We start from the raw sequence: 23,748 nt of genomic DNA on the forward strand, positions 1-23,748 counted from the left end.
AATGGATAAAGACGGTTTAAGCAGTATTACATATAATCATCGTTATTAGCTGCTACTGGAAGAAACAAACTAGTAGCATTTATACTTAATTACTTATATTTCCAGAAAATAATAAAGAAAAAGAACCAAACAAAAAAACTCACTTCCTACCTTTTGTATCTCAGGATGAAAAATTTCCCTTGGGCTCTTCTCAAATTTATCAAGACTCATAGCACTGAAATGCAAGTGAAATACCGCTTTATAGAAGGGCACGTATGCATTTCAACATTGAACCACCGACTGACTGCAGTTACAACAGTTACAAAACGAATTGTTCGAAGAGCCTCTGTTAAATGGAATGTTTCATGGAATTGCCATTTCTTTCCCAAAATACTAACTTCCAACACTTTCTAAACTTCTTTTGTATTTTAGAAACAGAAATTAGTAAGACCATGTCTGGAGATCAGATTTAAATTTATTTACATATAAAGCACAGAGCTCTACTACATCAACCTTCACTTTGGCTTTAAACATAATAATCGTGAGCATTTTAGGAGGGCTCAATAACCTATTCTATTTTTTAAGCTTCTCTCTCTTCTTAAATAATTCAAGGCAAGTCAAATGAAAAATGAGAAGTTCAGCATCAAATTCACACACCAATGATTCACAGGTGGAACAGAAAAGTTACTTACATAAAAAGCAAGATCAACTGCCTCAAGAAACAGAAATACCTAATTCATATAATTTTTTTCTTAACTCATGCTTCTGCATTTACTATTATTTTTATGCTCCTTTCTCCCCCCCGAGCATTACAGAACTGTACGGCATGTCATGGAGTGCCAAATGCAATCTGCCTGGGGCACAGTAAAGTAACAGAGGTCAAATGTTTCCACTGTTACTTATGTCAACCACAGAGCAGACGTCATTTTCTTTAGTTCCTTTTGAAAGGTACTAAAGCCTTCCAAAGAACTTAGAAAAAGCACATTTATAAACATAACCAAAATTCTTTGAGACAGTCTGTACCTAGATTCACACCAGGTGTGAAAAGGTTGAAATGTCAAAGGACTACCAATCAGGCCTGAGGCATGGCTCAAGGACTGTAAAAGCCAAAAAAAAACCAAACCAAAAAACAAACAAAAAACCAAAAAAAAACACCAAAAAAAACCCCCAAAAAACAAAAACCAAAGCCAGGGAAGAGTTTTCAGTCCAAGCTGAAGCAGGCAAAAGGAGATGACGTTTATGCAACCAACTGCACGTGGCACAGAGAGAAACAAGGTCTGAAACAAGCCTACCATTTTCCTCTGTAGAATACTGGAGCATCACAGGATGGAACACATCAGGGTGTTTTAGCCACAGAGTTATGACCCTAGCTAATAGATGACAGAGTTCCTCCATTCTGGGATGCCTGACAAAACACACACTTGTGGGCAGAGTGAAGAGAGAGGCCGGGTTGGAAAGGGATGTTAGGAAGAGATACTTCAGTGACTCGTGGGCAGACATGGAAAATCAGGTACTTACGCAGGTCAAGAACACAGTACAGACAACTAGGAACACTATTCGAGCCAACACGGTAGGAGTTCAAAGAGGGCACTTAGTTCAACTTGATGAAGAAGATGATAGATATCCGAAGAGTTTTCGACTCACCATCTCGACACTCCAAAACAGAGCCTCAGCCCAGGAAATCAGATTTAAGAAGCAAGGCTCAATGGCCTGATAGCCTCTCAGGCACATTCAGTGGTCTGGGACCTCTAATAAATCTTGTGCCGCAGCAGGAACATCCAGATCTATTGGTAGTGACTTCACACCAAAACACATGCTCTGCTTCCAGAACTCTCCTTTCACATAGGCACTGTCAGTGTTAACCGGTGGCCCGGCTTCAATCAAACAAGAAATATTTGTTCCTACTCTACCAGATTAAAGGTTTTAGAAACTTGCAAACCCCTCATTTATCTGGTACGTGCTGTTTACTAAAAGGCCCTTTTAATGGCTTCCTAGAGAAGCTAAAACCCTTACAGAAGATCCATTTGATGACATTATCAGTGAGGGATTTGAGAAAACACACCACGTGATAAGATTGTAAAACTGCAGATTAAATTTGAATGAGTGCTTTGAAAACCAGTGCTCTGACATTTCAGCTGATTAAAATGTTCAAAGAAATAGAAACAGTGTTGGGTTTGCTCACTTTATATTCTCTTCTACCACCAAAGAGGCAGGGCAGAATATGAGCATGCTCATACAAACTCCATCCAAGAGTAGGAATTTTCTCAGCTTCACTGCACATAATATACCCATAGTGAGACCTAGATGAAGACAGTCAGCTGAAGAAATAATTCTCGGCATCTTGACTGCTTGCTTCCTCCTGCTAGGGCCACATCATAACCGCCAGTCAAAATCTGCTATTCCTTAGCTCTTTTTATTGTCTAATTTTAAAAGCTATTTCTTCTCCATCACTGCAGTTCCACTTAGTACCTGTTCTTCAATTAACTTGAAATTGTCCCTCTGCTGAAGGAAAAGTGCTAAGAATTTCTCTCCATTTTAAATTTTCACTTCGCCTGTTCCAGAACAGGCTTTAAAACCACTTTTCACTGCCTTCAATGAGCAAGATCTGCAAAGCTATTTTTACGGTTTTTATAAATTTATCATGAAAACCACGGAACGCAAGCTCTGAATTACAGGAAAAGGTATACAGGCAAATATCTAAACTGATAACTTATTCGTAAATGCATACCTTAATATAGATTTCACTGATAATGTTTTTGTGGGACTGTAAGGGAGACATATTTTCTGAGTACCCTGTAAACAAGAAAAGCTAGGATATGTTACAGGACATACCAACTTTTTCTGCATATTCAAACAGGAATATTAATAAAAACAATTAAGTAAAAAAAACCAAGAAAACCAAGGTAATTTTACTTAGCCATCTTTACTGCTGATTTAGAGAGAAAAAAAAACAGATGGATGTCGCAAAGAAAAAAAAGTGAACCATGCACACCTACAGGAGAGTTTGATCACAGGACGTAATCAAGAACAATTTAGGCATCATTTCTAAAAAAAAAGCAGTTGTTAGAACAATTAGAAAATATCTGACATCACAGATTTCTGTCAAAACATTTAGTCTAATGTTATCTGCAAATTTAGTTTAGTTTTATCTGCTATGGTAGAATTATACGTTCTTATGATATGAAATGAAAATACGTAATAAATACCAGAATTCTGGAGAAAAAGCGTATGATAAACATACCCAAAACAAACAAACAAAAGTCAGAATAGCAGTTAAGTATTTGTTTCTTACAGTTTTTCTCCAAAGTATCGAATGGTATTGAGGAATGCGCTGATTATTTTGGTCAGACAGTACAACAGACAGAAAGAAAGGGTTCTTCTCTGCATCTGTACCTATATAATTCTGATGAACTGTTGGGAGAAAAACAAGCAGCACTATCAACCATAAAGAAGACCCACTCGTGTCCAGAATCAGACAGACACCTGTAAACATATGCATTCATATGTAAAAATGTATCATTGTCTCAATAAATAACTATGTACTTATATACGGATGTGTAAAAAAATCACCCAAAGAGAAAGGTACAGCTTTCAAAGCCAAGAAGGGTTTCAAAACATCCTTTTTTGGTAGCAGGGGTTTTGCTCTTTACAGACACTCATCCTCTGTTTTCAGGTTAAAAACACATGAAACAGACTTGTTTTCTGGAAAGGACAGAAAATGGTTTAATACTAAATGAACACCATACCTTTTTCCATATTGAAATAGTAACAATTCAAAACTGCATTACATTTTCATTGAACCAATTCCAATCCGTTTGCAAAAAAAGAATTACCTTTCCCTAAAAAATATTTGAAGTACCATCTCGTATGATACTCTGGGTTTTCCAAATGCACATCCGTTCTGTGCCACGTACCCGGAGTGGAGTCTGTATTCTGAAATAGAATCGGGAGACCCTTATATTAAATGCCAAGTGAAAAAAAAAAAAAAAAAGGACAAAATATAGGCAAAAACAAATAAAGGCCAGCTATTCACCAGAAATTTTAGCTGTACACTGCTTTTTAAAAAGCAAGGATTTTTCCGAAGTCAGTTGGTGCATAGCTGAAATAAAAACTTCTCCCTCTCATTCACCCTTTTTTCTAATTTCTCTCTAAGTAGCTAAGTCTTACCCTACTGTACCACCGTTACAGTAATGTCTTAGAATGTCAGTGAAAAAAAGGTCTTTCCATGTGGAATTTGAAGACAAATATTTTTAAAACTTAAATAAATGAATGTCCTCAGGTTTAATTTTCTCAGTTCTTCCCAAATTAATCCTCAAAGTCTCCTTGCTTGACCAAAGCACGCTTTGGAAGTTCTTCAGTGTTGTTTCTCATAAATTAAGGTAAATTCCCAAGCATCCCTCAAGTCCTTTCCCACTACAAATTAACACGCAAAGAAAAAGCCATTCTTCATATTCATTCGCCACACGGCCATTCATCACCCGCTCTACGAGTCTTTCCACGATACGAGCTAAAATCAGCTTTTGAACCGCATGAAACTGAGCTAAAAAGACACAGAGTACCAAACGTGAACCCCAAAGAATCAATGCAGAATAGTTAGATTGCATTCAACTCTGCAGCCAGCGCTGATGCAAACAGATGATCGGTAACAGTTTGCTGTTGCTATTAGTTCAATGCACACTTTACCAAGATGTTACCAGTATTTCTAGAATATGAGGTCCCCTTTCTTTCATTATTAAGACTATATTTACAGATGAAAAAGTTTTACAAAGGAAGATAAAAAAGGAAGGTAAGCAGAAACCTAGGTGCCACCGGAGTAGTTGCAGGAACACACTGCGAGTTTAGCAGCAAGAAAGACGAAAGGAATGACGCTCTGAGGCTCCGCTCAACTTCTTTATCTCTTATTTAAGACAAGCACAGCTGCCAAAAGGCAACTGAGGGTCCAAAAAATGAAGCTATAACCTCATTACACCAAGGAGCAAACTTGAAAGCACACAGGTCGGCTTGAACATTGTAGTACCACTGGGATAGCATATATATAGACAGAGTGATGAACTAGAGACCGCGAAGCATCATTCAGAGTTATTTTTCTCCTAACACGATCAAGTGAGCAAAAACGTTACCAAATGAAACAAAATGCCAGAATTTTCAAAGTCCTCTTCCCTAGTAATTGACTACAAATACATCTTTAGTAGGTGAAAAATAACTGAAGCTGAATAATTTTTTCAGCTTCCTATGAGTACTTTTGGACACTTACCTCACCAGAGGAGCCATTTTCCACACGGAATCGTCCAGCTCTTTGAATGGCTCCATCAGCATCACTAGATATAAGCTATAAGAGAGTTTAAGACAGGTTCTATTTCCAAAAATAGCCATACGACCAGCAATCAAAGCTTACTACCATTTCTTTTTGCTCCAGGCATCATGACTTCCCACAGAAAAGGGATCAATCTAGCTATTACCAATTTGACTAAAGGCTTTGAATGACCCAGGAAGACCCCTAACGAGGCATGAATGAGATGCTACTGTGGGAAACATGAAGCAAGAAAACTTAAGCATCAAACATTTAGAAATTTGAAAGGGCAACAAGAACCATTAAACATCTGTACTCCAAAAAACACATACTTTCATAAAATGCTAGCAAGATTTTAAGAAAAACAACCAAAATACAAGACCGTTCATGTGAGCTTACTGTGAATTTATTATGACAAATAACTTCTTTTTTTTCCCCCCAGCAAAAGACTCTAAGTACGAGGAATGAAAGAGCCTCTTACCCGAAAACAGTTTACTCGCATTTTTGGATTAAAACACCGCATCTGTTATGTGGAACGTACGAAAAGAAAGATACCTGGCGTTCCCCGCAACGCACCAGCAACTGGGCCGCCCAATTTAGTGTTAGTAAATATACTACCCAAGAACTTTAAAATTACAACTATAGCTAGTCGAAAACTTGCGATTTCTTCCCACAGTAAGAGAACTGGCGTTCATTTTCATAACTCCTCCCCACTTCCGCTTTCCTACAGTAAATTTATGTAATTTCATTACGACCCTGTAATCAGAATGACAGTTTTAACTGCTGACATATTTTCACTGTGGAAAATGAAGTGCCAGCTTAATCTTTGAATTTCAGGAAAATGCAGAACAACTGACAGATTCTAGGGAACCCTTGTCAAAATCCTAATTCTGACTAGTTCATTTAGTTTTAAGCCCTCTCCCACTATTATGAGTCACGTACCTATAAAATTACATACATGTGAGCATGCATAGTTTATAACTTACATAATCGCAAGTACTTCATTAAATACTACCCTAATATTTTGCCATCTTCAGCTTCCAAGAGGGAAAAATGCTCAATTTCCATCTGGAAGTAAACACAGTATTTACATAACGCTTCCTGAAGTGTTACAACGAAATATTAATAAAAAAGGTGGTAAAAAGATCCCCTATCACCAGTCTGATCCGTATCTATTCAGAAGCATCTTTCTATTAGCTTATTACTTTCAAGTCCAGCTTAGAAAGCACATTTTCCAAACTGGATCCAATTCTTTCAGTCGGAAATGAAACGGATTAGAGCGCTGCATTATAAGCTGGTAAATCGAAGGACAGGCTACATAAACTTACAAGCTCCACAGATCCATAATGCTTTCTGCTAAACTCTCCACGTCTGCAACCCAGATCTTCAGAGACAGAGCTGGAATAGAAACGTTTCATCAGTGTACACAGGTCAACTAGCCTCACACTTCCTGCAATGCTATACCCTGCCATTAAAAAAATCTGAACAAGCTTCATAGCATATAAACTCATTGCTGCAGGGAACACTTCTTACAGCATGCACAATCTCTAGTAGCCATTGCAGTCTGGCTTTCACGTGACTCCCAAGAGAAATGGCCGTGTCCTGACTGGAAGCAAAAGCTACGGTTAAATTAAATACTTAGGCACGGTGCAATCAAGAGTTCCAAAGCGGGTGGTGGCTCATAAACCACGTCTGAAATGTAAACTTAATGCCTCAAATGCGACAACCGCACTATACGACTCAGTAAGACTGCACTTAGCGTGTCACTGCTCATTTCTTCAGTCTTTTTTCGGCCTACACGCAAGGAGAAACTAGACCAGTACTTCCATTTAAGAGCACAAGCAAACGACAGCATTTCAGAGGTGTCCCTCCACAGCCTTAACAAAGACAGCAAACAAAAGTAATCCTACAATGTGAAGGTCAAAATCCACCTGCGTTACCACATATAACCTCATACCATCGTATCACATTAAGCACCGCCTCTACGCAACTACATTCCAATAATTTGAAGCCATATACTGTCTTGCCACAAACCATATGCTTTGGTATTAAAAGCTTTTTTCTGACACCGCTCTCTCACTAATTAAAAAACTGGGAATATATCTGAGCTAACGATTAAAACAAGACTGCTTTAATATTAACATTCTCATTCATTTGTGTCCCAATTCAAACTACCTAAAACATACCTAACCTTCAAACACACTAGCAGTCTTTTTAAAAGTCAGAATTATACCCAAGAGCTAATCTCTGCTTCTTCTCAACCTAACGTCACCTGCTTCGCATCTAGTCATTAAAGCGGAATCTTACATCAACATAAATGCTACAGAGACAACATCATGAAAATTAGGCAGCTTCACTTTAGGCACAGGTAAGATTCACATCGTCGTGCTATTTGCATAAGCGCATATACTCCCTAATGAATTCTTGCCTGCATACCTCTTTGGCTCTCCATTCTTGGTTACCACCAAGATTTGTACTCAACTCTCTGACATACCACATCTGCTAATTTAAAAAATACGCTGTGATTAAAATCAGTTGTTCATATTCATTTTCTTCACTGAATTGCATCCCTCCTCAGTCCTGACCTATAAAAGAAAAACGGCTGCTCCAGTTATGACACTTTTAGAGTAGTTTCCACCCTACTAAGATGAACTGCCAGCACTGAAGAGGTCAGTTCGTCAGTGCCTCAGATTAGCTGGGCTTAATAATTTAAAATTTACTGACATTGCAAAGTATTTAAATACGGATGCACCTTTATTCACGTGAATAAAACCAACCAGCTTATGTTCATTTGTACGGCATCTACAGTATACTCCACCTCCCTTTCCCATTTGTCTGGAAACACAGGTGCAATTGTATAAATGAACAGTAAGGACAACGAGGATAGAGGACTAGTTTCCTCCCTTTTCAACAGATGCTCCTACAAGACAGTCCTGAAAGTTGAACAACAAAGCACGATTGAACATACTTGCTAAACTAAATCTAGATGTTTTGAGGATCCTAGCGTCAAATCCCAAGTTTTGTCTTTTAGAAGTTCGACACCGGAAAGCACGTTACTTGGGGGTCGGGAAGGTAGTGGCAGAAAGGGTAAAGTTTGCAGATTGCGCCTGTGTGATCAGAAAGGACATAGCCTGCATGCCCCTTGGGCTTGCCATTCTCCTTACCATCTCTATGTTTACTTGCCAGTATCGGCCAATCTGTTTTCATTTAAGAAAGAGTCACAGGTACAAACGCAGTCAGCAGTCGTGTAATTGCAGCGATATCCCAGCGCTACCCGCTTGCACGAGCGCAACGCTGAATACGCCGCGAAACCGACTCTGAAGGCGCTCGTCCGACTCCGCCCACAGCACCTGCAGCAACCCCCGAGGGAGACGGCTGCAGCTGGGGAGCTCTTACTACTCCGCTAGCCCGAGGGCCAGCCGCCCCACGCCGCGGAGGCCTCCAGCGCCGCTCGCCCCGGCGACCCCTCCAGCCCCCAGTCGGCGGAAGCAAAGCACCGCCTTCCTCTCCGCCATCGCCGGCCGGCAGCACGCCACGCCCCGCCCCACCCGAGCTTAGCCCCCGCCTCCGGTACCGCTGAGTGAGGCCGAGGAATCGGGTGGACGCCCCTTCCGCGCTGCTCAGCTCCATGCGGACGGCTAGACGGAGGCTTCACTCCTCCAGCGTCGCTCCCGCGGCTATTTCCCGCGCGGGAGAGGCGCCAGGAGCTCCGCGCGCACATCCCGCTACCCCCGGCGCACGGCCCCGCGCGTCCGCCCCGGCCCGCCGACCACTCATACGCCGCGTCGGCCATCGCGTCGGCCGCTGCGCCGGCGGTAGTGCCCGCCGGGAGTTGTAGTCCCGGGCTGCGAGCGACCGGTCCGCCCTCCGCCGCCGAGAGCTGCAGTCCCGCAAGGGGAGCGAACGGGTCCTTCGCCCCTGTGCAGGGAGGGACCTCAGCCAGCACCGCCCCTCCCGAATGCAGGCTTTGTAAACGTAACGGTAAAACATCATTTGAGACATCTCTTGAGAGTTTTCCATGGAAAGCACGCCTATTCGATATGCCTGCAAGTAACAGAAACCAGTCAGCTCCAAGACGGCCAAGCAGATAGGTCAGATTTGCCGTGGAATGCTGCTCTCAAGTCAAGATGCTACACCACAATGATTTCCATTTCCACTACGTGACCGAAAGCGAGCTTGCGTGGTGACTTGCCCGCCAGATGAAAAGCAAAGCACTACAAGACACATCTGCACAGCGTTGTACTTAACACGGAGAAAAGCCAGTCGTCAAGAGTTTGTCACAGATCTATTACTGTAATAAAAATTTTGCTTAGAAGTATGAAATTAGAAGTGCCACAATAGCATTATCTGAAGCGTACTCAGCATCACATTTCTTCATACCAATCAGACATGATGCAGCAGAGAATTTTCATGCTTGACTTTCAGCTGTATCGAACAAGCGAGTGAGCCACGCAGCAGCGGTGGGAGGGCTGGAGCTCTTGCGGTGGGTCCGTGAGCGCAGATTCCCGTCGCGGTACAGCCATGTCCTCCAGCCTCGCACAGTGATCTCCCGGCAGTAGCATCATAGGGAAGGGATGAGACACCGGCTGGAGCGCAGGAACAGAGGAGGAACAAGGCAGAGAAGAGCCTGAGCAGGAGACAAGGCACCATCCTCGGACACACTGCCCATTTGCTATGGGGCAGCCGCCAGCCTGCACAACAGGAGCTGGGGAGGGACTTCAACCATTTGGGGGGCTGCCCTCCCTTTATTTTTCTAGCAGAGACCCCTTTCAGAGGGGGGATGTACGTATGTAAATAGCATTATTAAAGCAACATGCTGCTGTCCTCCCTTTATTTTTCTAGCAGAGACCCCTTTCAGAGGGGGGATGTACGTATGTAAATAGCATTATTAAAGCAACATGCTGCTGTCCAGGCTAGTTTGATTTGTTTTGTGCTTTTTTTGGGAGCAAGTAAAAAGGGAGGGAGTTGGAGTCTGGGGGCGATGATATAATTTGGGGCACCCCAATGTCACTGGGAGAGTGAAGATGCAGTGGAGGAGAAGGTGAGTAGGGTATGGGAGGAGTTAGGTGGGGCCCTCCCAAAAAAAGGGAGGTTACAGCCCAAAAATGCTTGGAAGTTTAGGGGGTGCGTTTATGCAAAAAAATACAAAAAACTGCCCCTCTCTGCAGTCCTGCTGGGCTATGTCATGCCCTGGGGCCACTCTGCCGTTGCTCAAATGGCCAAAATCCACTCATCCAGGAGTGGAAAAGGGAGGGAGGGCACAGGAATTCATCTTAGGTGGTGAGGCCGGGAAATTTTCAAGGCAACTAATTGATCTTTGGATTATTACAGCAGAGCAGAGAACACGGTGCCATGGGCTCTGGCAGGGCTATGCTCAGCTCTTTGTTCTCTCCCAGGTCCAAAAGTGTGACCAGTTCCAGCAGCAGCAGCGACAGCTCAGCCAGCGACTCCTCCTCTGACAGCTAGGACCCCTCTACCTCTTCCAAGGACAGTGACAGTGAGGACAGCTACTCCTCCTCCGACTCGGATCCGAGCTCCTCCAGCAGCAGCAGCGACAGCTGGGATGAGCCCCCAAAGAAGAAGAATAAGAAATAGCTGGGGAGCTGCAGGACTGGTGTGGAGTGGGGGACAAGCCCATCCCAGGGGCTGGAGCACACGGCTGCCAAACATTCAATGGTCAACATTTCTACTGCTCACACTTTCCAAGTGTTTTGCCTAGTTGTTCATAGGACATGGAAGGTAATCTGCTCCCTAGATGGACAGGGAAAGACTGAGTAACAGGCAAAGGGAGTATTTATAAACTATATCAATATTTCACGGAAATTCGGGGTAGACCAGCGATGGGGAGCTCGGGTTCTGTCGGGGCCTGTCAGGATGAGCCATAAAAAACCCGGCCAAACCCTCGTCCCCTCAAGGGAGATGTCAAACACTTCCACAGAAACACAATTCAGTAATGATTGCAGAGGAAAAATTACCTGTAATCGCTTATGATCTGAGGAAAATTTCCTCGGTAATTACAAAGCTAGGACATAAGGAATTTTGGAGGCAGAATCCCAATTTTGGCCACAGGCACCCGGACCAGAAGGCTGGTTCTTTTCCACAGAAAGGAAAGCCCGGCACCCCAGTGTTTCAGGGACAGACAACGGCCCATGTATGGGAGGGAACAACCGGCAGGACCTTTCTCCACCTCACCCCCTGCTCCAAGGCACAGCAGGTCCAGGCATGGCCAGCTGCTTTCAGAGGGTTGCCCAGGCACACCTGCACAGGGAGCTACTAGTTCAGAGGGGCTGATGAAGGTATCCCGAGTGTCCCTCCAGGAACAACAGTTGGAGCATCCTAGCAGGAGCTAGGGAGCAGCCAGATACACCTGGGCACCTGAGCATGCCAGGCAGCATGTGGGGTGCCACAGGGAAACTTTCAACTTTCCCCTTTTATCTTGTCAGTCCCTCCCCAGAGCCCCCAGAAAAGAGAGGTATTATTAGGAGAAAAGGGGCTTAAATTGAGGGGAAAAACTTCCTTTTCCATAATTATCTCTATCAAAATTGAGGGGGAATCCCCTTCCCCTGCAATTTTAATAGTATCATTTGAAGGAAACCCCACCCCTTCTATGCTGTTAGGGCTATCAATTGACAGCAAATCCCCATTTCCCATTATTTTCTAGTTTAAATGGAAAGGGGAAACCTTGACTGTGCTATTTTATGGGTTTAAATTAAGGGTAACTCCTGCATTTTCATCATCCAAATGTGTAAATGGAAGGGGAAGCCCAGTTGTCCCCCCTTTTTAAGGGTTTGAGCTGAGGGAAAAATTACTCTTTCTGTATCCTTTGAGAGATTTAAAGTGAGGAAACCCCCTCTTTTCCAAATATTTTAGGGGATTAAATTACAGGGGAGAAGCCATTTATTTGCCATCGTATTAGCTTAAGTGGAGATAAACACCCCATTTCCTCATTTTAGGGGTTCAGTTAAAGGAAGTACTCCCTTTTTCAGCATTTTAAGGGTTTAAATTTGCATTTCAGGGCACTTCTACCCGTGCCCCAGTACCAAATATCTCATATGGGAGCAAGCCCAGCACATACACAACCTTAAGAGCACCCAGGAGTTGATTAGTTTTCTTATTTTTATTTATAGTGTATCTAGCCCTAATTAGAGGTCCCAATGAGAGCTTCACCATTCATATAATTACTATTCTTCCCCACCCTACTTAGTCACATGTGAAGTACTACTTACTAATCACTAAGGAACAACTGTGCAAATTAACAGCTAGTTATCCCACTTAGCTATCTATGCTGCCAAAATACAAAATTTTATTTCTTACCTGGTCTCTGCCCTTTTGTTTGATGTAGCTGTAGTAAAAAAGAAGGTATCATCAATTCCCTGAAGAGCTTTTTTCTCTCTCCAGCCCTTCACCCATTTTGAACTTAAATCAGAGGAGCCAAGCAGCTACAGCTCCTTTGACAGCTTTTATACCTTGTGATAATTACCTCCTCCCTTTTCTGGGGCATGATGGGAATGAGAGGCGGACCCGGCCAGGGGTATATTAACCCCAGCCTTTGCCCAAAGGATTCATTTTCTCCCTGGGATTGAGTGGGGTGGGAGATCTCCTCTCATTTTAATGAAGGGGGCCTTTCAGCTTATATCAGGTTTTTTTTTTTTTTCCCCAGTAGATGCTTTTGGCCTCTAAAACAACAGAGGTTTTGAAGACATTGTGAAGAAGATAGTGTTGAACACAGGGAGTATTTAGGCTCATAATTTTGGCTTGAGTGTTCAGGGGTGGTAAGGTGCTTTTCTAATTTCAGCTTTTCTTCTTGTTTTTTTTCTTTAGAAGCATTGTAACTTCCAGGTTGTATTGCATATGAAGCTTCAAATTTTTTTTGTGTACTCATTGTCTCATAAAAGGGACCTTGCCCATATCAAAGATGATATCCAAAATTGTGACTTCTGATAGGTAAGTTATGCATTGCAGCTGGGAGAGTGTGAGCAGGGTAGCTGGCTTAGGAAGTGCCAGAAGGGGTTTTGAAGGCCATAGGGTGGGAAAAGGTGTCTATTTGGGGCTACCTAAGGCTTTTTCCCAAGCACAGCAGGTACATTTATACATCTTAAAGCACATAAATGTATCTGCTGCACTCACAGAAGTACCATGTAACTTTGCCCCTCACTGTCTCATGTGTCTATTGAAATAATGGCCACAGCTTTTGATTCTGGGTGAAGCCGGAGACCCGAGGACCTGGATGTGCTTAGGAGGTGGTGAGTAGCTGAATTGGGGGCATTTGGCCTATATGCCACTAGATTTGTGCATTGATCTTGATTTTTTTTTTTTTTATTGTAGCTGACTAAGAGGCTAACCCAGCTATTATGGGGCCTTCCAAGATGACTGAGGAGGACTCATTTCACATCCAATGGGGATTTATATTGTCGGTCATCCGAAAGATAAGTCAGGGGCTATGACCTGGAGATGGGATGGCAGCAGGGTAGTGAGTTGGAAATTCCTGGGAAAAAATTAATAATTAGTGCAGGGTAAGGGATGCTCTCTAAGTGGCCTCTTAGGACAGCTAAAGGGAGAGGCTCCACATTTGATTGCAACCGTAGGGTGTGCAGAGCAGTTCCAGTCTGTGTTGTGTTGTTTGGTGTGTTGTGTTGTCTAGTGTGTCTTCAGGATCCCTTGGATCCTCAAGGACCTTATGGCAAGCATCAGCTATCATCTCTAGGTTCTCGAACATTTGTACTTCTTGGCATATCACCGATATCATTTGTTCTCTTACTGATGGGCTTAGCCCTGTCTCAGAATTGCATCTCAGAAGTGTTGAGTCAGATGTCTTTTGAGGCCTCATTCCTAGCTGTATTGCCATACATTCTTTCCAGCTGTGAGTTGTAGTGTCCTGGGGCTTATAACATTGTAAGGATACAGGGAGCATTCTGAACATAGCATTGTTTTGCAGCCATCTTGATCATCATGACTGACAGTTCTTATAATAGGTCACTCTATTACAGTCTTTTCTTCTGCTCCTTAGAGCCGCTTCTGTCTACTGTCACTATGCTATCGGTCATCTCTTTTGGCATCATCTCGGTCCTCACCGTCCTTCTTCTCTCTGAGAGCTTTATCATCCTTGCGTCCCACTGTTTGTAGCATAATGTGTTGTTTGAGTTTGTGTTTAGCCTGGAACTGCTCTGCCCTGTGGAATAGACTGGGGGGTAGGTGGAATAGAAAGAAGACTTTATGGATAACCTTTACCTTTGCATAACCACCCAAGCCACACCTCAGACAGAGCAACCACGGCCGGTGTGTGTGGGGTTCGGCGGGAGTGGTATGGTGGTATCTCGCAGTTTTCTAGTCCTTTGTCTTAATGCACGCTGTTGTCAGATCCTAGGCGGTTTGCTTTGAGAAATGAGAACCTGGGAAAGGTTAAACTTGCCCTGTGTGTGTCCAAGTGACTTTGACAAATAATTCTTTTGCAGAGGGATAGGATGTAAACCCACTACAAATGGCGGAGGCCAGAGGAGCACGGCGATGAGGCAGGTCAGCACCCAACCTCCTAGCGAAGGCCTGACTTTCGGCTTTATGTTTACTTCATTGTTTGGCGTTTTGTTTCATTTTGAAGACGTGAAGTGCTTGTCACGGCCAGGTGTCAGCACCGGGGAGATCGTGAGCCAGCCGGGTACCAGCAACAGAGATAAGTATTGATTCCGGCACAGACCTAGATGCTACCAGAGGTGTTGTACTAGTCATAAAACCATAAGCATCCTTTGGGTTTTTTGTGTTTTACAGGTGGTCCACAGCATTCAAACCACTATTCCAAAATGACAGAGACCCTTGCGGACAGAGATCACGGTCAAGTGGTTTCAGATGGAAACTACCACGGCCAACACAATGCTTTCAGACCCTACATCGATACCTGCCTTTTCCTTTTGTTTTGCCCCTTCTCTGCTGGGAAGGTCAGGTAACCATTCTGCTTTTCAGGGAAGGTGCAAACAGTGGTTGGGGTGTAGTTTAGCCTCTAGATGGTATTCCTAGATTGACACAAGATGGCTGGAGCTGTTATCATGCAGCCCTTTAACTTTTGTCATCACTTCCTTGCAGATGCAGATGGATTAAATCAGTGGCAGAGCGCCCCATACCGGGTGAGAGGGCTCGCACAGGAAGGTCAGTCACTGTTTGTCTTTGCAGGGCAAGTGTAAATGGTGACTGTGTTCCAGCATTGTTCTTTGTTCTTAGGAGGTAAACCTAGATCTCAGCAGTCAAGGTCAAGTGAGCAAGGTAAGCAGTGACCGGTGGAAAGAAAAAGTTTTTATTCCTTGGGTGGCAAGTTCTGGTACAGCTCTAAGCATCCACTGTCATTTGTGTGTTTTAGGGGGTCCGCTTGTATTATGCTGAACCCCTCACCGACTGGCCGATGTACCCGGCTCGCTGCCCTCATAAGCCCTCCCAAAGCATTATGGGACTCTGTAATGAAGCCTTTGCCTTTTCCATTTAAAGATACCGTCCGGGCAGCCTTTGGCAACGGCTGAGAAGTTGGGGCGAGTTGGGGAGGGAGGGGGGAGGAGCGAGGGTCTGCTCAAGTCTCAGCAATGCTGCATCGCCTTGTCTCCTCTTAACCCAGGTATACCCTATGATGATGGTGCCAGCCTTGGAGCATGGCCAAAGTGTGCGGCCCCAGTACCCCGGGCTTCTTAGGAGATGGTGAGTAGTGGAATTGTTGGGTTTTGGCTAACGTGCCACTAAGTTCAAGCCTTGATATTTGGTTTTCTTTATTGTAGCTGACTAAGAGACAACAGGCCGGCAACGGCAGGAGCTTCCTGGATGGCAAGGTGGCCTTCTTTTGCACCCGAAGAGGATTCACATCCCTGGATGTCTGAGAGATAAGTCAACGGGATGAAAGCAGGGTGTTGGGTAGGGGGTTGCCGGGAGGGATTTTTAAGTCAGCTTTGGAGATGGGGCTACCCACAAAGGGGCCCCTTAGGCCACATAAAGGGAAAGTCTCACTTTTGATCACAGTGCCGAGGTGTGCAGGGCAGAGCAGTCCCAGTGCATGTTGTATCACTTCTCTATTGTGTGTTCTGTGTCTTTTGGGCATCTTGTGTCTCACGTCATTTGCCTTAGCCCTTTGATGTGCTTGTGGTCATTCTTCTCGCCGAGAGTTTTCTCTTCTCGTTGTGTCCCCTCCTTTGTCATCTGCTGCATGCAAATCCTGCATGGGATTTGGCCTGGAGCTGCTCTGCCCTACTGCACAGTCTGGCCTATAGGTGTAATAGGGCAAGGCTTGGAGACTTGGAATTTGTTCTGTAGGGTGTAGTTTGGCCTCTAGATGATATTCCTAGATTGACACAGGATGCCTGGAGCTGTTAAGTTCTCATGCAGCACTTTGACTTTTGTCATCACTTTCTTTCAGACGCAGATGGAATAAATTGGTGGCAGAGTGCCCCACACGGGGTGAGGGGGTTCCCGCAGGAAGGTCAGTCACCATTTGTCTTTGCAAGGCAAGTGTGAATGGTGACTGTGTTCCAGCATTGTTCTTTGTCTTCATTTTTAGGAGGTAAAGCTAGATCTCAGCAGTCAAGGTCAAGTGAGCAAGGTAAGCAGTGACTGGTAGACAGAATGACTTGTTATTGCTTGGGTATCAATTTCTGGTGCATCCATTGTTATTTGTGTGCTTTAGGGGGTCCCCCTGTATTATGCTGAACCTCCTTGCCAACTGGCCGACAGACCCAGTTTGCTGCCCTTGTGAACCCTCTGGAAGCATTACAGGACTCTGCAATGAAGTCTTTACATTTTCCATTCGAAGCTACCATCCTGTTGCCTTTGGCAACGGCCGAGGAGTTGCAGCAAGTTGGGGATGGAGCGAGGAGGATTGAGGGTCCGCTGAAGTTTCAGCCATGCCACATCACCTTGTCTCAACCCCAGTATACCCTGCAGCGATGGCGTCAGCCTCGGAGTGTGGCTGAATTGTGCGGCCTGAGAACCCCGGCCTACATAGGAGACGGCGAGTGGCAGAATTGTCAGGTTCTGGCCGAGGTGCCACTAAGTTCGTGCACTGATGTTTGGTTTGGTTTTGTTTATTGTAGCTGACTAAGAGAGAGCAGCCTGGTGATGGCAGGAGCTTCCTGGACGGTGAGGCCACCTTCTTTTATGCCTGAGGTAGATTTGCATCCCTGGATGTCCAAGAGATAAGTTGAGGGGGTGAAAGCAGAGTGTCGGGTCAGGGCTTGCCGGGAGGGAACCTTGAGCCAGCTTCAGAGATGGGGATGTCTAAGAAGGGGTGCCTTAGGCCCCATAAAGGGAAAGTCTCACTTTTGATCAAAATGCTTATGTGTTCAGAGCAGTCCCAGTGCATGTCATGTCACTTGTCTGTCGTGCGTTCTGTCTCATTTGGGCATCTTGTGTTTCATGTATTCAGTCTTAGCCCTTCAATGTGCTTGCAGTTATTCTTCTTGCCGAGAGTTTTCTCTCCTTGTTGCGTCCCCTTGTTTGTCATCTCCTGTGTCACGGGTGCCTGCATGGGTTTGGCCCAGAGCTGCTATGCCCTGTTGCATAGCCTGGCCTATAGGTGTAATAGGACAGGGTCCTGGGACTTGATATTTGTTATGTAGGGTGTAGTTTGACCTCAAGATGTTATTCCTAGATTGACACAGGATGGCTGGAGCTGTGAAGTTCTCATGCAGCACTTTAACTTTTCTCATCACTTTCTTGCAGATGCAGACGGATTAAATCCATGGCAGAGCGCCCCATACCGGGTGAGGGGGTTCCTGCAGGAAGGTCAGTCACTGTGTTTGCAGGGCAAGTGTAAATGGTGGCAGTGTTCCAGCATTGTTCTTTGTCTTTGTTTTTAGGAGATAAAGCCAGATCTCAGCAGTCAAAGCGAAGTGAGCAAGGTAAGCAGTGACTGGTGGAAAGAAAAAGTTGTTATTCCTTCGGTGCCAAGTTCTGGTACAGCTCTAAGCATCCATGGTACTTTGTGTGTTTTAGGTGGTCCACTTGTATTATACTGAAGCACCTCCATGACCGGCCAACAGACCCGGTCTGCCACGCTTGTGAGCCCTTCAGAAGTGTTACGGGACTCTGCGACGGAGCCTTTACCTTTTCCATTCAAAGGTGCCGTCCAGGCAGCCTTTGGCAACAGCCGGGTAGTTGTGGTGAGTCAGGGAGGGAGGAAGAGTGAGGGTCTGCTCAAGTTTCAGTAATGCCGCATCACCTTGTCTCCTCTTAACCCAGGAATATGTGGCGACGATGGCGTCGGCCTCGGAGCACGGCCAAAGCGTGCGGCCTGAGAACCCTGGCCTTCTTAGGGATGGTGAGCAGCAGAATTGTTGGGTTCTGGCCGAGGTGTCACTAAGTTCATGCACTGATGTTTGGTTTGGTTTTCTTTATTGTAGCTCTCTAAGAGAGAAGAGCCTGGTGATGGCAGGAGCTTCCTGGATGGCGAGGTGGCCTTTTTTTGTGCCCGAGGAGGATTTGCATCCCTGCACGTCCGAGAGATAAGTCGAGGGGGTGAAAGCAGAGTGTTGGGTCAGGGCTCGCTGGGAGGGAATATTGAGTCTGCTTCAGAGATGGGGATCTCTAAGAAGGGGCCCCTTAGGCCCCATGAAAGGAAAGCCTCACTTTTGATCACAAGGCCAAGGTGCACCAGGCAGAGCAGACCCAGTGCATGTCATGTCACTTGTCTATTGTGTGCCCTTTCTCTTTTGGGAATCTCATGTCTTCTGTCTTAGCTCTTCAATGTGCTTGCAGTCATTCTTCTCACTGAGAGTTTTCTCTCCTCATCCCTTCACCTCGTTTGTGATCTGCTGTGTCACAGGTGCCTGCATGGGTTTGGTCTGGAGCTGCTCTGCCCTGCTGCACAGTCTGGCCTATAGTTGTAATAGGAGAGGGCCCTGGGACTTGATATTTGTTATGTAGGGTGTAGTTTGGCCTCTAGATGATATTCCTAGATTGACACAGGATGGCTGGAGCTGTGAAGTTTTCATGCAGCACTTTAACTTTTGTCATCACTTTCTTTCAGATGCTGATGGGTTAAATATGTGGCAGAGCGCCCCCCACCGGTTGAGGGGGATTCCCGCAGGAAAGTCAGTCACTGTTTGTGTTTGAAGGGCAAGTGTAAATGGTGGCAATGTTCCAGCATTGTTCTTTGTCTTTATTTTTAGGAGGGAAAGCTAGATCTCAGCAGTCAAGGTCAAGTGGGCAAGGTAAGCAGTAACCGGTGGAAAGAAAAAGTTGTTATTCCTTGGGTGCCAAGTTCTGGTACAGCTCCAAGCATCCATTGTCATTTGTGTGTTTTAGGTGGTCTGCTTGTGTTCTCCAAACCTCCGTGAACAGCAGACCCGGCTCGCCACCCTTGTGAGCCCTCTGAAAGTATTAAGAGACTCTTTGACCAAGCCTTCACCTTCTCCATTTGAAGGGTCTTTCTGAGCAGCCTTTAGCAATGGCTGGGGAGCTGCAGCATATCAGGGAGGGAGGAGGAATGAGGGTCTGCTCAAGTCTCAGCAATGCCACATCATCTTGTCTCCTCCTAATCCAGGTATACCCTGCAATGACAGTGTCAGCCTTGGAGCGTGGCCAAAGTGTGCGGCCCAAGGACCCTGGCCCTATTAGGAGATGGTGAGTAGTAGAATTGTTGGGTTTTGGCTGAGGTGCCACTAAGCTAATGTACTGATGTTGGGTTTGGGTTTTTTTTGTAGCTGACTAAGAGAGAACAGCCCAGCGATGGCAGGAGCTTCCAGGACGGCAAGGTGGCCTTCTTTTGCGCACAAGGCAGATTCACTTCCCCAGGCATCTGAGAGATAAGTCGAGGCTTGTGACCCACAGAGGGGGTGACATCAGGTTGTTGAGTTGGGACTCGCCGGGAGGGATTTTTGAGTCAGATTTGGAGGTGGGGATACCCAAGAAGGGGCCCCTTAGGCCAACATAAAGGGAAAATCTTGCTTTTGATCACAATGCCAAGGTATGCAGGGCAGAGCAGTCCTGGTGCATGTCACTTGTCTAGTGTGCGTTCTGTCTTTTGGCCATCTCGTGTCACAGGTGTTTTGCCTTAGCCCTTTGAGATCCTTATTGCAAATGCTGGGCGTTATTCTTAGCATCTCTGCTCTTGGTGTTCCTCAGTGTGGTGCTGATACCATTGATCCTTTGACTCTTGAGCTTGGAGCTGCATCAGAATCGCATCTCTTTAGCAAAGTTGAGTCGGGTGTCTTTTCAGGTCTTGTTCTGAGCTGCATCGACAGCTGTGCACCACAACAATCCACGAAAGGGGATGAGGACTTGTGAAAATGCGAAGATAGCTAGAGGATTCTGCCCGTATAACTCAGGCATCCATTTTTGCGGTTCTTCGATAAAGCCTTTGTGTTAGCATCCTCTTCTGCCAGGGTTCTTGGAGCCCTGTCGGCTCACTGTCGGTCTCACCAAGGTCGTCTCATTCCTCATTCTCTCGGCCCTTGTGATCATCTAGCCCAGAGTTTTCCCTCCTTGTTGGATCACCTCGTTTGTCATCTCCTCTGTCACGGGTGCCTGAGTGGGTTTGGCCCAGAGCTGCTCTTCCCTGATGCATACTCTGGTGTATGGGTGTAATAGAAAAAGGCCTGTGGACTTATAATTTGTGATGTAGGGTGTAGTTTGACCTCTAGATGGTATTCTGAGATTGATGCAAGATGGCTGGAGCTGTGAAGTTATCATGCAGCACTTCGAATTTTGTCCTCAGTTTCTTTCCGATGCAGACGGATTAAGTCTGTGGCTGAGGGCCCCCGTACTGGTTAAGGGGGTTCCCGCAGGAAGGTCAGGCACTGTTTGTGTTTGCAGAGCAAGTGTAACTGGTGGCTGTGTTACAGCATTGTTCTTTGTCTTTGTTCTTAGGAGGTAAAGCCAGATCTCAGCAGTCAAGGTCAAGTGAACGAGGTAAGAAGTCACTGGTGGAAAGAACCATTTGTTATGCCTTGGGTGCCAAGTTCTGGTACAGCTCGAAGCATCCATTGTCATTTGTGTGTTTCAGGCGGTCCCCTTGTATTATGCCAAACTTCTCACTGACCGGCCGACGGACCTGGCTCACTACCCTCGTGAGTCCTGTGCTAGTATCATGGGACTCTGCGACGAAGCCTTTATGTTCTCCATGTGAAGGTACCATCCCGGTAGCCTTTGGCAATGGCCGAGGAGTTGCGGCAAGTCAGGGAGAGAGGGAGGTGGAGCGAGGGTCCACTCAAGTTTCAGCAATGCCGCATCTCCTCATCTCCTCTTAACTCAGGTATACCCTGTGATGATGGTGTCGGCCTTGAGGCATGGCAAAGCGTGTGGCCCGAGGACCCTGGCCTTCTTAGGAGATGGTGAGTAGTAGAATTGTTGGGGTTTGGCCAATGTGCCATGAAGTTCCTGTACTGATGTTTGGTTTTCTTTATTATCGCTGACTAAGCGACACCAGCCTGGCGATGGCAGGAGCTTCCCGGATGGTGATGCGGCCTTCTTTTGCGTCCCAGGTGGATTTACATCTCAGGACGTCTGAGAGATAAGTCAAGGGGATGAAAGCGGAGTATCGAGTTGGGCCTCGCCGGGAGGGATTTTTGCGTCACCTTTGGAGATGGGGATACGCAAGAAGGGGTGTCTTAGCCAGCATAAAGGGAAAGTCTCACATTTGATGACAATGCTGAGGTGCGCAGGGCAGAGCTGTCTCAGTGCATGTTGCGTCAATTGTCTATGGTACATTCTGTGTCTTTTGGGCAGCTTGTGTCGCAGGTCTTTTGCCTCAGCCCTTTGATGTGCTTGCAGTCATGTTTTCCACCCTGAGTTCTCTCTCCTTGTTGCATCCCCCGGTTTGTCATCTCCTGTGTCATGGGTGCCTGCATGGGTTTGGCCCAGAGACGCTCTGCCCTGCAACATACTCTGGCATATAGGTATAATAGAACAAGGCTTGGGGCCTTTAAATCTGTAATGTAGAGTGTAGTTTGGCCTCTAGATGATATTCCTAGATTGACACAGGATGGCTGGAGCTGTGAAGTTCTCATGCAGCACTTTGACTTTTCTCATCACTTTCTTGCAGATGCAGACGGATTAAATCCATGGCAGAGCGCCCCATACCGTGTGAGGGGGTTTCCTGCAGGAAGGTCAGTCACCGTTTGTGTTTGCAGAGCAAGTGTCACTGGTGGCTGTGTTACAGCATTGTTCTTTGTCTTTGTTCTTAGGAGGTAAAGCCAGATCTCAGCAGTCAAGGTCAAGTGAACGAGGTAAGAAGTCACTGGTGGAAAGAACCACTTGGTATGCCTTGGGTGCCAAGTTCTGGTACAGCTCTAAGCATCCATTGTACTTTGTGTGTTTCAGGCGGTCCCCTTGTATTACGCCGTACCCCTCACCGACCGGCCGACGGACCCATCTTGCTGCCCTCGTGAGTCATCTGCAAGTATCACAGGACTCTGTGATGAAGCCTTTACCTTTTTCATGTGAAGGTACCGTCTGGGTAGCCTTTGGCAACGGCCGAGGAGTTGCGGCAAGTCAGGAAGGGAGAGAGGAGGAATCGGGGTCCACTCAAGTTTCAGCAATGCCGCATAACCTTGTCTCCACTCAAGCCAGGTATACCCTGTGATGATGGCGCCAGCCTTAAAGTGCGGCCTGAGCATCCGGGCCCTCTTAGGAGACGGTGAGTAGTGGAATTGTTGCGTTTTGGCTGATGTGCTGCTGAGCTCGTGTACGGATGTTTGGTTTTCTTTATGGTAGCTGACTGAGAGACAACAGCCTGGCCATGGCTTCCCAGATGGTGAGAGGCAGCCTTCTTTTGTGCTCCATGAAAATTCACATCCCCAGATGTCCGAGAGGTAAGTTGAGGGCTGCAACCCACGGAGGAAATGAAAGCGAGGTGTCGGGTCAGGGCTAGCTAGGAGGGAGTTTTGAGTCAGCTTTGGAGCTGGAGATGTCCTAGATGGGGCCCCTTAGCCCACATAATGGGAAAGTCTCACATTTGATGACAATGCTGAGGTGCGCAGGGCAGAGCAATCTGAGTGCATGATGCATCACTTGTCTATTGTGCATGCTGTGTCTTTTGGGCATCTTGTGTCACAGGTCTTTTGCCTTAGCCCTTTGATGTGCTTGCAGTCATGCTTTCTGCCAAGAGTTCTGTCTCGTTGTTGTATCCTCTCGTTTGTCATCTCCTGTGTCATGGGTGCCTGCATGGGTTTGGCCCAGAGCTGCTCTGCCCTGCACCATACTCTGGCATATCGGTGTAGGTGAACAAGGCTTGGGGACTTGAAACTTGTAATGTAGGGTGCAGTTTGTCCTCTAGATGATATTCCTAGATTGACACAAGATGGTTGGAGCTGTGAAGTTCTCATGCAACACTTTGACGTTTGTCATCACTTTCTTGCAGATGCAGACGGATTAAATCCGTGGCAGAGTGCCCTGTACCGGGTGAGGGTGTTCCCGCTGGAAGGTCGGTCACTGTTTGTGTTTGCAGAGCAAGTGTCACTGGTGGCTGTGTTACAGCATTGTTCTTTGTCTTTGTTCTTAGGAGGTAAAGCCAGATC

General features: G+C 45.8%; 1 protein-coding gene and 1 long non-coding RNA gene across 13 annotated transcripts in view; one reads left to right on the top strand and one right to left on the bottom strand.

Moving 5' to 3' along the window:
* Positions 1 to 12,668, bottom strand: part of GARNL3 (GTPase activating Rap/RanGAP domain like 3) — a 43,486-nt gene extending 30,818 nt beyond the window's left edge. For 4 of the 12 annotated variants that reach the window (XM_069032050.1, XM_069032048.1, XM_069032052.1 and 1 more), the window contains exons 1-8: positions 12,584 to 12,668; positions 8,844 to 9,855; positions 6,598 to 6,667; positions 5,234 to 5,308; positions 3,813 to 3,912; positions 3,272 to 3,390; positions 2,708 to 2,772; positions 151 to 214 (exon numbers count right to left, since the gene is read on the bottom strand). In XM_069032050.1, coding sequence (XP_068888151.1) covers positions 151 to 214; positions 2,708 to 2,772; positions 3,272 to 3,390; positions 3,813 to 3,912; positions 5,234 to 5,308; positions 6,598 to 6,667; positions 8,844 to 8,899 — 549 coding nt within the window. In that variant the 5' untranslated portion in view covers positions 8,900 to 9,855; positions 12,584 to 12,668. Of the gene's footprint in view, positions 1 to 150; positions 3,913 to 5,233; positions 5,309 to 6,597; positions 6,668 to 6,802; positions 7,694 to 8,843; positions 9,897 to 12,583 lie in introns of those variants that run through there. The other 8 variants (XM_069032049.1, XM_069032047.1, XM_069032051.1 and 5 more) reach the window with 8 other exon arrangements.
* Positions 12,669 to 13,111: 443 nt separating this feature from the next.
* LOC138119878 (uncharacterized) lies at positions 13,112 to 14,141 on the top strand. Its single transcript, XR_011155648.1, has 3 exons — positions 13,112 to 13,213; positions 13,458 to 13,512; positions 13,595 to 14,141. It is a non-coding gene; the product is annotated as an uncharacterized lncRNA (long non-coding RNA).
* The last annotated feature ends 9,607 nt before the right edge of the window (positions 14,142 to 23,748 follow it).

This window comes from Aphelocoma coerulescens, chromosome 17, assembly GCF_041296385.1.
Source record: "Aphelocoma coerulescens isolate FSJ_1873_10779 chromosome 17, UR_Acoe_1.0, whole genome shotgun sequence".
Lineage (NCBI taxonomy): Eukaryota > Metazoa > Chordata > Aves > Passeriformes > Corvidae > Aphelocoma > Aphelocoma coerulescens.